Here is a 14,242-nt window from a genome sequence, read left to right on the forward strand (position 1 = left end):
CACACACACACACACACACACACACACTCTCTCTCACACACACACACACACACACACACACTCTCTCGCTCGCGCTCACACGCACACTCTCGCTCGCGCGCGCACTCTCGCTCGCTCTCACTCGCGCGCACACTCTCACACGCACACACGCTCGCTCTCACACGCTCGCTCGCTCTCACACACGCTCGCTCTCACACGCACACACACTCTCGCTCTCACGCGCACACACTCTCTCACACACACACGCGCACACTCTCTCTCACACTCTCTCTCACTCACACACACGCTCTCTCACACGCACACTCTCTCACACGCACTCTCATTCTCACACTCTCACGCTCACTCTCTCACGCACACGCTCACTCTCACACGCTCACTCTCACACGCACGCACGCTCACTCACTCTCACTCGCACTCTCTCACACGCACACGCTCACTCACTCGCACGCTCACACACACTCACTCGCACACTCTCACACACTCACACTCACACGCACACACGCTCACACACACTCATTCTCACACGCACACACGCTCACTCACACTCTCATTCTCACACGCACTCTCATTCTCACTCTCTCTCACACGCACTCTCATTCTCACACGCACTCTCATTCTCACACTCTCTCACACGCACTCTCACACGCACACACGCTCACTCTCTCACGCACACTCACGCACGCTCACACTCTCTCGCACGCACGCGCTCACTCTCTCACACGCACACTCACACACTCACACTCACTCACTCACACACTCACACTCACTCACTCACACACTCTCACACTCACACACACACGCTCTCTCTCTCACACACTCTCACTCACACACTCTCACTCTCTCTCTCTCTCTCTCTCACACACTCACACTCACTCTCTCTCTCACACACACACACTCTCTCTCTCTCTCTCTCTCTCTCTCTCTCTCTCTCTCTCTCTCTCTCTCTCTCTCTCTCTCTCTCTCTCTCTCTCTCTCTCTCTCTCTCTCTCTCTCTCTCTCTCTCTCTCTCTCTCTCTCTCTCTCTCTCTCTCTCTCTCTCTCTCTCTCTCTCTCTCTCTCTCTCTCTCTCTCTCTCTCTCTCTCTCTCTCTCTCTCTCTCTCTCTCTCTCTCTCTCTCTCTCTCTCTCTCTCTCACACACACACACACTCTCACACTCTCACTCACACTCTCACACTCACACACACACTCTCACTCACACTCTCACACTCACACTCACACACACACTCTCACTCACACACTCTCACTCTCTCTCTCTCTCACACACACACACACTCTCTCACTCACACGCACTCTCTCACTCACACTCTCACACACACGCACACTCTCTCACACACACGCACTCTCTCACTCACACTCTCACACACTCACTCACACTCACACACTCTCTCACTCACACTCTCACACACTCACTCACACTCTCACACACTCACTCACACTCACACTCACACACACACTAATAAACCCACACACACACACACACACACACACAGCAGCAGTCTCGCGGCTGAAATGATAGACTGTGACGTCGATGTGGAACAATAAAAGTCAAACACAAACTCACCCGCCACACACAGTACACACAGCTCGGCTCCGCCTGCGCTGGAGGACAGGGATGAGAGCAGCACAAAGGCCCGTCTCTAGTGTTGATGCCAGTCGAGAGTGCGTGAGTGTGTGAGTGTGTGTTCAACACAGACGGCGAAAGAAGCTCACGCCGCACGTCACCAGCAGCAGGGTCATGTGACCGTGTGCGTCACTGGCACCCGAAGCCCTGATCTTCTTCTTCTTCTTCTTCTTCTTCTTCTTCTTCTTCGTTTTTTTATTGGCGGCTCGCAATCACCAATTGAGCATTACCGCCATCTACTGAAGCAATGGATCAGAGACTTGGATCCCTTCTCCAGACCTATCAGAACTCAAGCTTTCGATGTTGCTGCGTGTTCAGCTCCTCCATCCACAGCCGAAGTCCCTCTCAGCCCAGAGAATAGGAATAATAACAATCATCTATATTCTATAAAGATTATAGAAATTGTATTAACAGACTATCACCTCCTACTGGATTCAAAATCTCTTTTAACATTACTTGCTGCACACCGTTTTTTTGAAGTTCATCGATTAACTTACTTCTCTCCTCCGTATATCCATTACACTGAATAATTACATGTTCTACAGTTTCTCTAACTCCACACCAATCACACAGTCCTGTTGGATGTTTCCCTATTATGTGCAATGTAGGTGTAACACACAACCCTAATATACAAAACTGATAAGAAAAATCTAAGAAGAAACAGTTATTTCAACAAAAAAACACCAAATTTGAAATGTAACGCAGGGAATTCTGGGAATGTCAATTTACGTAAATTTATGTAAATTATACGGTCTTTTTCACTTCCAAAAACAGTATACTACTGTAAAATTAATGTCCAATACAGTTTTTCACCGTATATAGTAGGGGAATTTACCATGAACCATTTAACAGGTTTTTACTGTAGCATTTTTACAGTCTTTTACCGTTAAATTCACGGTCATTTTTTACAGTGTAGCATGCGTGCTACTGTAGAGACAGCTTTGTCGTCTGTATTACTGGCTTTTATATTTTCACTGTAATAAAGCAAATTATTTAAATACGTGAACATATTCATCTAGCAGACGATTTTATATTTAAAAAACATTTAAAAATTAGTTTGTATTAAGTTAACATAATTTTTCTATCTATATTTCTGACATAATTTTTTCTAACTGTTACATAAACAAAGGAGAAACGCCATTAATTCAGTTCAAATGTGTTTGTATAGTGCAATTCACTGTAAATATACTTTTAAACCAAAACTAGGGATGTCAAGCAATCAAACAGTGGTGATTTAATAATAATTGTTGATAATAATAGTCTTTAGGTTTCCGGTCAGTATTTAGAAAGCAGAATGACAAAATCTGCGTCCCAAATGACGCACTACCTATGGGGGTAGAAGTGCAAATAAATAGATTATGATCCACTAATAAATGTAAAGAGATTTACAAAAAAATAAAACATATTGACAAATAAATAGAATGAGATCCACAAACAAATCTCAGAGTTTCACAAACATTAATTAAATTCACAAATAAATAAAATGAGATTTGCAAATAAAAAACATATTCACAAGTATATTTTTATGTCACAAACACAACTTTGCCTGCCATTCATTTGTGGATCGCTCGCTGTGCATTTGTGGATTTTGAGACATTTCTAGCCTCAAGACGCTGACAATCCACAAATGTGTGACTCCACCCACAGTCTACTCGAGCCAATCAGATAACAGCTACACTTCGCTGACCAGTCATAGCACGTTCTCGCTATAACCAATCACGTTATGCTTCACAATCAGGGCGGTCTCTTCCTGAAATAACTTCATTCATAATAAACATTGGCTCAAATAGGAAAAATAAAGGCCATAAAAATTGATATAGTAAAAGATGTTTAAAATGTGTCACACAACAGCCAGCATAACAACGTTTTCAGGTTCCCTTTCATGGGAACGTGGAAGTGCGTCCTCTAGGAGTCGCTATGGGGAAACCTAGAGGACGCAGTTCCACGTTCCCAGTAGACTGTAGACTGTGGGTGGAGTCACACATTTGTGGATTGTCAGCGTCTTGAGGCTAGAAATGTCTCAAAATCCACAAATGCACGCAGCGATCCACAAACGCACAGGACGCGATTCACAAATACATGCCAGGCAAAGTTGTGTTTGTAGAATAAAAAGATATTTGTGAATATGTTTTTAATTTACAAATCTCATTTTATTTATTTGTGAATTTAATTCATGTCTGTGAAACTCGAAAAAGATTTATTTGTGGATCTCATTCTATTTATTTTGTGAATATGTTTGGCTTTTGTTAATCACTTTACATTTATTTGTGGATCATAATCTATTTATTTGGAATAATGCAATAATTCTACCCCCATATGTTCCTTCCTTTTTGGTTTATATGGAACATTACAGTTGATACATTGGGCAGTGGCCTAATGGTTAGAGAGTCGGACTTGTAACCTGAAGGTTGTGGGTTCGAGTCTCAGGTCCGGCAGGGATTGTAGGTGGGGGGAGTGAATAGCCAGTGCTCTCTTTGACCCTCAATACCACGACTGAGGTGAGACCCTTGAGCAAGAACTGAACCCCCGACTGCTCCCCAGGCGCCTGCCCACTGCTCCGGGGTTCACTACTGTGAGTGTGCACTTGGATAAATGCAGAGCACAAATTCTGAGTATGGATCACCTATACTTGGCCACATGTCACTTCACTATTCAATAATTATGCAAAATTTATTGTACTTATGTAATATGCACTTCTGCTGGAAGTGTTCTAGATTTCCTAAATGTGTGTTTGCACTAGTGTTATTTTTTATAAAAAATGTGTTTATGCATATTTTGCAATATATAAAAATATGAAGTGTCCAACTTTCCACACTTCATTTTTTCGGTTATTTAAAGTGCACTTTTTGGAAGTAGTGTGAACGCACTACTCGCACTATTTATACTATATAATGTCATAGAATAGTGCATAAGTACGGGATTTGAGATGTGCCTAAATTCTCTAGAAATTTTCTACTACATGTTTTGAATTCATTCATTATTATTATTTTATTTATAATTTTTTTTCTTGCCTTAAACATATTGAATTATCCAAAGTCAACAGCCCAACTTTGACAGCAAAATAAAGGCAGTCAAAGTAAAATGCATTTTCTAAACTCAGGGGTGTAAAGTATTGGAGTAAATGTAATTAGTTACTGTACTTACTGAGCATCAAAGATATTAGCAACTTTTACTCTTTACTCCACTACATTTGTAATGAGTGTTGCAGTTACACATTACATTTAGCATGGACCTAGCTTTTCTGCAGCACTTTATTCCTGCTACTAAAGCGATAAAGTGATATTGCCAACGACAGGGCACTGAAAGTACCATATCGCATGAGTTTGGCCCTTACTCACCCAAACTTATCCAAACGGCTACTTTACGTGAATGCGAGTTCAACGGCAAGGAGGCAGAAACCAGCTCATCCAGTGCAAGAAGCCTCTGACTTTTTAATTTGACTTAGCTTGATTTGTCTCACTATTCTCCTGTATTCTTGTCCTGTTGTTATTGTAAAACTTCAGTAAACAAATTAAGCAAAAAAAAAAAAAGGAACATTATTTAATTTTTCCGTTATACTGAAGAGACCTTTTTGAAGTATGTGTTGTTTTTTTGCAGTTTTGAAGTGCACAAAGCAAAGTGTGCTTACTATATTTACAATATAGCACTGCCTATACCAGGGGTCCCCGAACCCGGTCCTGGAGGGCCAGTGTCCTGCAGAGTTTAGCTCCTAAGACCTTGATGAGCTGGTTCAGGTGTGTTTAATTAGTGTTGAGCTTAACTCTGCAGGACATTGGCCCTCCAGGACCGGGTTTGGGGACCCCTGGCCTAGAGAATCCACCTTGTTGCTTTTTATAACATTTTCTACATATTCTGAAATATTTAAGACGAATGTGTATTTCAACAAGACAGTTGCGTCGCTCGCCTGTAGAGGGCGCCTGCGCCTGAGGCCAGTTCTGCGCTCTCATTGGCTGACCGTGTAGACGTCGCGTTCGCTCATTGGATGGGATGGCAAGGTCATGACTTCGCCGCGCATGCGCAGAGCCAGTTCCCCGAGCCGTGTCAGTGTGTGGCGAGGAACAGCACATCTGAGCGCTTGCAGAAGATTTTGCATCCGGACCCAGTCTTCAGACATCGGAGCGTGTTTTCTCGTGCGTGCACAGACGGAGCATCATGACGAGCAGCTCGAGGCGGAAAGAGGAGGTGCACGCGGTGAACGGAGGACTGAAGCAGTCCGCATGGAGCAAAGCCATCAGCTGCAAAGCAGTGTGGGACGAGAAGGTCTGCGTTACACTCATATACTCTAGTCAGGTCATGGGTGCGCTATGTGGCTCTAGTATAATGTGTCCTAGCAGATGCAGATGCAGATGCGTGTAACGTTATGTGAATGTTGAGCTGTGATGTTCACTGTTTAGGGCTCAGGGGTCTAGGTGTCGTGTGTAGGGATTTGGGCTCTTTAACGGATTAATGCATGTGCTGCTCCCCATTTATTATCATATATATATATATATATATATATATGTATATATATATATGTATATATGCATATGCATGCATGCATGTTTTTTCATTATGCTCTCTTGTGATTTTTTTTATACGTTAATTTTCATGCATTTCTTACATGCTGTTTTTTCAATGCAGGATGAGTTTTTAGATGTCGTCTACTGGATCCGGCAAATCATCGCTGTGGTGTTGGGCGTAATATGGGGTGTCGCACCTCTGAAAGGGTTTCTGGGAATAGCCATGTGAGTACAGCCAAGGCCTGGAGCTGATCTTCATCAAGTCATCACCACCCGTGATTTGTGATGGTTTGTGTCCTGCAGATTCTGTGTCATCAACGCAGGCGTCCTGTACCTGTACTTCAGTAGTTTCCAGCAGGTGGATGAGGAGGAGTACGGAGGAACATGGGAGCTCACCAAAGAAGGCTTCATGACTTCGTTTGCTTTGTTTCTGGTAGATACATTTTGGCTTTTTCCTGCTATTCTGTGTTTGAACCGTTGCTTTGTAGAAGCACAGAAAATAATAAAGAAGCTTTTCAGTGCTATAGAGCATAAACTCTAGAATGAAACCTGTAGGGCAAATATATTTGGAAACTCTGCGGATTCTGCGTCGAAGTACAAACTATAAGCATCAAAATCTAAATTTCTGTTAATTTAAAAAAAACTAAATATTATACACTAACGTGTACTGTAGACGTTTAGGGTTTGTTGCATTTATTTGATAAAAAATACAGAAAAACAGCAATATTTTGAAATACTATTACAATTTTAAAATAGCTGTTTTCTATGTGAATATATTGTAAAATGTAATTTATTGCTGTGATCAAAGCTGTATTTTCAGCATCATTACTCCAGTCTTCAGTGTCACATGATCTTCAGAAATAATAATATGTGACCCTAGACCACAAAATAAGTCATAAGTGTAAATTATTCAAAATGAATGAATAAGCTTTCCATTGATGTATGGTTTGTTAGAATAGGACAATATTTGGCCGAGATGCAACGATTTGAAAATCTGGAATCTGAGGGTGCAAATAATCAAAATATTGATAAAATCTACTTTTAAAGTTGTCCAAATGAAGTTCTTAGCAATGCATATTACTAATCAAAATGAAGTTTTGATATATTTACGGTAGGAAATTTACTAAATATCTTCATAGAACATGATCTTTACTTAATATCCTAATGATTTTTGGCATAAAAGAAAAATCGATAATTTTGACCCATACAATGACACGTTATACGTCACAGTAGGGCTGCACGATAAATCGAAATGGAATCGAGATTGCAATTCGACAGAAGCTGCGATTGTCATGCGTATGTTTCAGTGAAGCACGGTTCTGTGATCAGCAGTAAATCTCCATCCGAAGGCCAGAGAAACTCCAAATACACCTCGCAGAAGAAACCCAGAAAATGCCTATCGCTGCAGCTGGATAAACAGAAGATTCAGCTGCTTTCATTGATTCAACGTTACTAATAAACACACGACTACGGCAATATATGGTTTATCTGAGTTCTTATTATTATAATTTTCATTAAAATAAAGTATATTTATAATGCAATGCCTTTATCACTGCTTAAATACGATGAAATATGTTGCGTGCCTTATTCTGTGTAAGAAGCCACATCATCTCACAGAAGGATTTATTTCAAACACTCGACTGAATTATGAAGTGAGTTTGGAGTAAAAATATGTTATTAAATGTGGTATTTTCACATGCTTTCAGATGGAGCAGCATTTACTTCACAGAGCCATAGTTCACTGAGAAGCTATGCAAACAGCTGTCATTACCGCCAACGATTTCTTTGATTTCAGAATCGTTCAAAAATTGTTTTGTTTTTTTGGGGCGTAGCTTGTCAGTGAACTACGGCTCTGTGTAGTAAATGCTGCTCCATCTGAAAGCACGTGATGATGATTTCCTGCTGATCACAGAACTGGCTTTACTAACAAAATGCGCATGACAATCACATTCGATTAATCGTGCAGCCCTATTTTGACCCATACAGTGTATTTTTGGCTATTGCTACAATATTACTACTACTAAAACTATTGGGTCACATATGCTGATTTGTTGTTCAAGAAACATCAGTGTTAAAAACAGCTTAATATTTTTGTGGAAATGGTGATGCGTTTGATGAATAGAAAGCACAGCTTGCCCCATGTTTTATGTTCTCGTGTTTGATTCAGCATGTTTTTATCTCTCACGCTGTCTTTCTCCAGTGCTGTGGCGTGTGTGATAGCGCCGTGTGTTTGTGTGCAGGTGGTTTGGATCATCTTCTACACGGCGCTACACTACGACTGAGGACCGCAGGACAGACAGAGACAGACATTTATTTAATGTGATCTGGAAGGGCCGGCTGGAGAGGCGTCTGTATGTGTTACCAGCAGCATGCGTGCGCCTTGAGGAAGAGGTGCATCGTGGGTAAAATGGGTACAGGTTAATAACCTACTCCAACCCAGGACTCGTTGAATTTTGAAGCTGATGTTGTCCAGTGCACTGCCATGGCTAATGGGTTAATAACTGTTGATTCTGTTTGTCCTCTCTGCGTTTTCTTGTTTGATTGCCGCCGAATCAAGCAGGATTTAACTTAATTTCTTAGTTTCTTTCACGATTAGGTTCCAACACAGATTGTCTTACTCCGTTATGACCAGTCAAAATCAAATAGGAGTGTGTAAATTCTGTACAATTCATTTTATTGAATCCGTAATGTATTAAAGTTTTTCTTATGTCTGGTTGATGCAACATACTGCTCAGTATTTTATAGTGTATTCATGGAAATGTTCTGAATGCTTGTCATGAGTAATGAGATGTACCTGAGGCTGTAGAGAGACTATTTTCTGGCTGAAATGTTTTGGAGAATAAAATAAAGCTGGGCTTTGTCTGCCCCACACTTTTCAACAGGCGCCCCGCTCCAGTTCTGATGGACGCTGTGAAGTTGTTTGCTTGACTGTATTGCGAGAAGTGCTGGATTTCTGTTGACCTCTATGATATATAACCCTTAAAGGTGCGGAGACAGCTGAAATGTCACAGGCAGAAAAGGTCAGTTGTCAGAATGAAGTGCCACTTTCAAACCAAGCAGCGCTCTGTTGTTGTTATAAACTATATTATGTTTTGTTGCAGGCATAGTAACAAACTTAAAAGCTGTGACCATAATGCAGATATGGGTAGATCAGGGGTGTCAGAGGACCGGAGCCCTGCAGAGATTTTCTCCAACACACACACCATGTAGTTTACAAATAAGCCTGAAGGACTTGATTAGATGGATCAGGTGTTTAATTAGGGTTGAATCTAAACTCTGCAGGGCTCCGGCGTTTGACACCCCTGGGGCAGATTATTCAAATTAGTTAACCACTGAATGTATTTCAGGGTAATGTATTTGTCTCACCTTTTTTTATTTTTCATTTTTCATTTTTAGGTTGATGGACATCTATGACCGATTGTCATAATGAAATTATGCAGTTTTATTAGATGGCACATCTCGGTGTCAGTGTAATATTAAACGTGTATTACATTGGATTGATTACCCAGCTCTGAGTATATGAGGTTTTAAATGGCTTGTGCCATTGTCTAACAATGCTTCTTTAAAGTCCCCCTGTAGTCAAAAATGGTATTCTTTAAAACGCATCTTTGATCAACAAAAGAAGAAAAAAAAACCAGACTTTATTCAACAATTCGTCGTCTCCATGTCGACCTGGTGCCAGTTTGGAGAATATCAGCTGGACGTAAACAGCATATGCTGTTCTGTGTCAGCCGCACCACACGGATACGCTGTTTTCGTTCAAATCACAGCAACGTAGGAAACAGATCCGGCGTGACGCAGCTGACACAGAACAGCATACGTTTGAAATTAAGTGAGGGTGAGTAATTAATGAAAATGTTTGGGTGAACTAACCCTTTAAGCCATATGTTGGAACCAGAAATAAGCTGGTATGCTCAACGTAAGCAAGGAGACTGATGGCTAACTTCGTGAGGTAACATTATCTGTTTGCGCTGGTTCGTACACGGATAATGACTGATAAAACAGCTTTTACTAGCGGACAACTACAGTGGATGCTGTAACATTCGTTAAAGTTACTTACTTGACGATGTTGTGTCCTCAAAATGCCTTGAAGAATGCCAAGTTTGTGATTCCCAGTCGCGCCGGCGATCAAACGCGTGATGTGCGGATGTCAATGCGGGAGAGGCTACTTTTACACTGCTGCCGCGGGTTATTGTTCAAGTTAGCGGTTCTAAATGTCGTGTCTTGTAAATAAAGACTCTGGACTCGAACTGTATTTACGTGCTTTACTGAAAACTCTCAAGACAACCCTACAGGTCCCGTTATACCACTCGCTGCCCCATCCGTGTCGCTCTCTCCATCTAGTGGCAGCCTGTGGTTACACATCAATAACCCCACATCTCCCCTTTCTAGAGAACAAAGGGTAGACTACCTTTGTCTCAACAGATCTTAGAGGATTATTCTGCCTCTTTTGCTGGAAGATCTGCTCCTATCTAACTCCTTGAACAAACAGGTAGTTTCAACATTGGTGCTTGCCTCTTGAACATTTGTCCACAATTATTTACATTAAGTGGTGGGAACCTGTACCCACACCACCCACAGTTCACAGGTTCAGTCTTACTGGTTTCACTATTCGCCTCCCATACTTGGTTCTAGGAGTGGATCTCAAATCTGGAACGTCCTGCTTCTCTGACTCCTGAGTGGTAGGGAGTGACTCAGAAGTTGCAACAGAAAGCTGATCAGGTGTTCCGCTGCTGTCCTCCTTGGCTTCTGCTTGCATTTGTACCAGATGGTGACGGTTATGTCTCACAGTCCCTTGCTGAGTGTTCACAAGGTAAGACCTCGGAGCAGAGTGACTAGCAACAATTGTTCCTGATTCTTTAGACATTCTATCCAGACATGATCTCCTGGCTGCAGTATGCTGAGTTTTCTGGCTCTGTGACTCCTATTGAAACGCTCTGCATCTGCATCCCTCCTTTCTTTTTATTTTAAAGAAACAGCCACAGTATCAGGGAGTACTGGATTTAGTAACGATGGCAGTGTAGGCACAGTCGTTCGGAGCCTCCTACCCATAAGAAGTTGAGCCGGACTGTACCCATTTTGCAAGGGAGTCGCTCTATAAGCTAAAAGAGCAAGGTATGGATCATTGGCTTTCTTGAGAAGAGCCTTCACCATCTTGACTACCCGTTCGGCCTCACCGTTGCTCTGGGGAAATCTTGGGCTACTAGTTACATGAACAAATCCATATGAAGCTGCAAAGGATGCAAATGAGTGCCCAGAGAATTGTGGCCCATTGTCAGTAACCAGTGTCTCTGGAACTCCATGACGCGCGAATATGGACTTCATGTGAACAATGATGTCAGTAGACCTGGTAGGTGTTAACTGAGCTATCTCCACATACCTGGAGTAGTAGTCTACCACAAGCGGGTACGTCTTGTTTCCCAACATGAACAAATCTGCCCCTAGCCTTTGCCATGGCCTGTCAGGGAACTGAGTGGGCATAAGGGGTTCTTTTGGGTTCTGTCTCTCTTTAATGCATGTCCTGCAGTTGAGGACTATTTCCTTCAGCTGATGACTTAACCCTGGCCACCACACTGACTGACTTGCCCACTCTCTGCATTTCACAAGTCCCAAGTGTCCCTCATGCAATTTGTTTAGAACACTGCTTCTCATGGCGGCTGGAATAACCAGCCTCGTGCCTCTAAGCAACAGTCCATCTTGCACAGTTAAGACAGCACGTTCTGCCCAATATCGTTTCATTATTGGGTCACTCTTGCTGCGCTCTGTCCACCCTTCAACGCACAGTTGCATCACACCGGAACAGACATTGTCACTCCTTAATTCCTTTCTCAACTGTCCCAGATACGTTGTACTTGCTGGTAAATTTTCCAATAGTGAGTCTACATGTACAATAGTGAGTCTTCGTATCCTCCCAGAGTTCTCTGTCTTCTTGTGACTCACTCTGTTTTACAGGAGCGCGTGATAGAGTGTCAGCTACCCACAAGCTCTTTCCTGGCACATGAACGATGGAGTAGGAGTACCGCATCAATCGCATTTTAAACCTCTGGATACGAGGGGAAAGAGCATCCAGAGCTTGAGCTCCTAGGAGACTCAGTAATGGCTTGTGTTCGGTCTCCATTTCAAAATGCTTGCCAATGAGGAAGTCTCTGAATCTTTCGCACGCCCATGTGAGACCCAAAGCCTCTTTTTCCACTTGTGCATACCTTTGCTCAGTGTGAGTGAGCGATCTCGATGCATAAGCTATCGGTTTCCATGCTTCCTGCCATCTCTGCATAAGGACGGCCCCTAGTCCATAGGACGAAGCATCCGCTGACACTTTGCAATCTCGGTTTGTATCGTAAATTGCTAGAACAGGTGGAGATGACAATGCATCTTTCAGAGTTTGAAAAGCTTTGGCCTGTTCTGTGCTCCAGATCCAACAGTTCTTTTTTGACAGCAGGTCGCGAAGAGCTTTATCTTTGTCTGCCAGTTGGGGAATGAACCTCCCTAGATGATTTACCATTCCCAGGAAACTTCTCAATTCACTCACATTGGAGGGCTCAGTCATGTTTCTGATAGCTGCAGTCTTCATTGGGTCAGGACTAATTCCTTCGGCAGAAATTAAGTGTCCTAAGAAATGCACTTTCCTCTTCGACAGCTCGCACATCTCAACATTGAGAGTGATGCCTGCCTTTTGCATTTTCTCCAGCACCGCATGCAGTCTCGAGTCATGCTCCTCCTCTGTTCTCCCCCACACCAGCACATCATCGATATGACACACTGTGCCTTCCAGCCCATCTGTGACTTCTGTAGCCATTCTATTCTGGAAGTGTTCGGTGCAGAAATAATTCCAAAGGGAAGCTGTCTGAAGAAATAGCGATCAAACGGGGTTATGAATGTTGTGTACTGTGCAGACTCCTCTGACAACGGTATCTGCCAGAATCCCATATTGGCATCTAGCTTACTGAAAATTTGGGCACCAGCCAACATTCCAAGTGTCTATTCGACTGATGGCAGAATGTATTTTTCTCGGCGAACAGACTCATTCAACTTGGAGAGGTCTACACATATTCGAACAGCACCCAACTTCTTCGGGACCACAACCGTCCCGGCACACCAGTCTGTTGGTTCCTCCACTCTACTAATTACTCCCAATGTCTCCATACGATGCATTCTTTAAAAATCTCTTTGAACATTTCTGCTGGAATGACGGTGACATCAGCCCCAGTATCGATCTTAAATGACACTCGTTTGTGACCAATGTCTGTCTACCATCCATGGTTCGCCAGGACCTGCAACGCTGCCCAGGAATATGGGGTCACCCTCACACACTTCACGCACAGCTTTTAATGATGCACACACTCGCTTATAATGGCCTTTTTTCCCGCAGGCGTGACATTTTACATCATTTGCTGGACAATCTCGCTTTGCATGAGCTGAGGAGCTACCACACTTATGGCACTGGTTGCTATTCATTTTGTCGGAGAGTGATGATTGAGGCTTTAGTTTAGGGTTGTTCCCTTTTTGGGGTCTGCCTACACCACGCTTTCCCTTAAACACTCTATCCACAGAGCTAGCGTCAGCAGCCACAGTGTCTGATGCACTTCTCAGTGCTGCTTGCTGTCGTTTCACCTCCTCACTTTGCCTTGCCATTGCAATTGCTTTATCCAGCGTCAGCTCATAATCCAGGTGCATACGTTCAGAAAGTCGTCTGTCCACCAACCGCACAACGAGTCTGTCCCTAATCAGCTCGTCATGTAATGCTGAATAATTGCAATGTTCCGCCAGGGCATACAAAGCTGTCACAAATGAATCCACAGTCTCATTTTCCTCCTGCTTGCGCATATTTAAACGAGCACGTTCATAAATCACATTTCTCTTTCCCACGAGGTGTGCCTCAAAGCCTGCTTTTACTACACTATATTTTGTTTTATCCGCGTCTGCCAGCGGTAATCCCCGGAGAATATCATCGGCCTCATCTCCCATGCAGTAAATGAAAGTATTCACCTGGTTTTCGTCCGAGTTTTCATGCAGGTTGCTCGCCAATCGAAATCGTTCGAACCTTCGGATCCATTTTGCCACTCCTGTGGTTTAGAAAAGTCGAAAGGTTCGGGCAGCCGTATGCTGAATGTAGCACTCGGT

General features: G+C 42.9%; 2 protein-coding genes across 2 annotated transcripts in view; one reads left to right on the plus strand and one right to left on the minus strand.

Annotated features, from left to right (window-relative positions):
* Window positions 1-1,854, minus strand: part of LOC107562626 (zinc fingers and homeoboxes protein 3-like) — a 22,296-nt gene extending 20,442 nt beyond the window's left edge. Inside the window, exon 1 of the mRNA XM_016247296.1 lies at window positions 1,563-1,854. The gene's annotated coding sequence lies outside the window, so the exon portion shown is untranslated. The remainder of the gene's footprint in view (window positions 1-1,562) is intronic.
* Window positions 1,855-5,622: 3,768 nt separating this feature from the next.
* On the plus strand, window positions 5,623-8,806 carry LOC107562621 (uncharacterized protein C20orf24 homolog). Its single transcript, XM_016247285.1, has 4 exons — window positions 5,623-5,882; window positions 6,243-6,346; window positions 6,425-6,554; window positions 8,362-8,806. The coding sequence occupies exons 1-4, from the start codon at window positions 5,775-5,777 to the stop codon at window positions 8,401-8,403; spliced, it is 384 nt and encodes a 127-aa protein (XP_016102771.1). The 5' UTR covers window positions 5,623-5,774; the 3' UTR covers window positions 8,404-8,806.
* The last annotated feature ends 5,436 nt before the right edge of the window (window positions 8,807-14,242 follow it).

Source organism: Sinocyclocheilus grahami, unplaced genomic scaffold (genome assembly GCF_001515645.1).
Source record: "Sinocyclocheilus grahami isolate Dianchi unplaced genomic scaffold, SAMN03320097.WGS_v1.1 scaffold830.1, whole genome shotgun sequence".
In the NCBI taxonomy this organism is placed as follows: domain Eukaryota; kingdom Metazoa; phylum Chordata; class Actinopteri; order Cypriniformes; family Cyprinidae; genus Sinocyclocheilus; species Sinocyclocheilus grahami.

Coding starts and splice junctions, on each gene's coding strand:
- LOC107562621 (XM_016247285.1), top strand. CDS start 5,775: ATGACGAGCAGCTCGAGGCGGAAAGAGGAGGTGCACGCGGTGAACGGA. Junction 6,347..6,424: donor GGGTTTCTGGGAATAGCCAT/GTGAGTACAGCC, acceptor TGTGTCCTGCAG/ATTCTGTGTCATCAACGCAG. Junction 6,555..8,361: donor CTTCGTTTGCTTTGTTTCTG/GTAGATACATTT, acceptor GTTTGTGTGCAG/GTGGTTTGGATCATCTTCTA.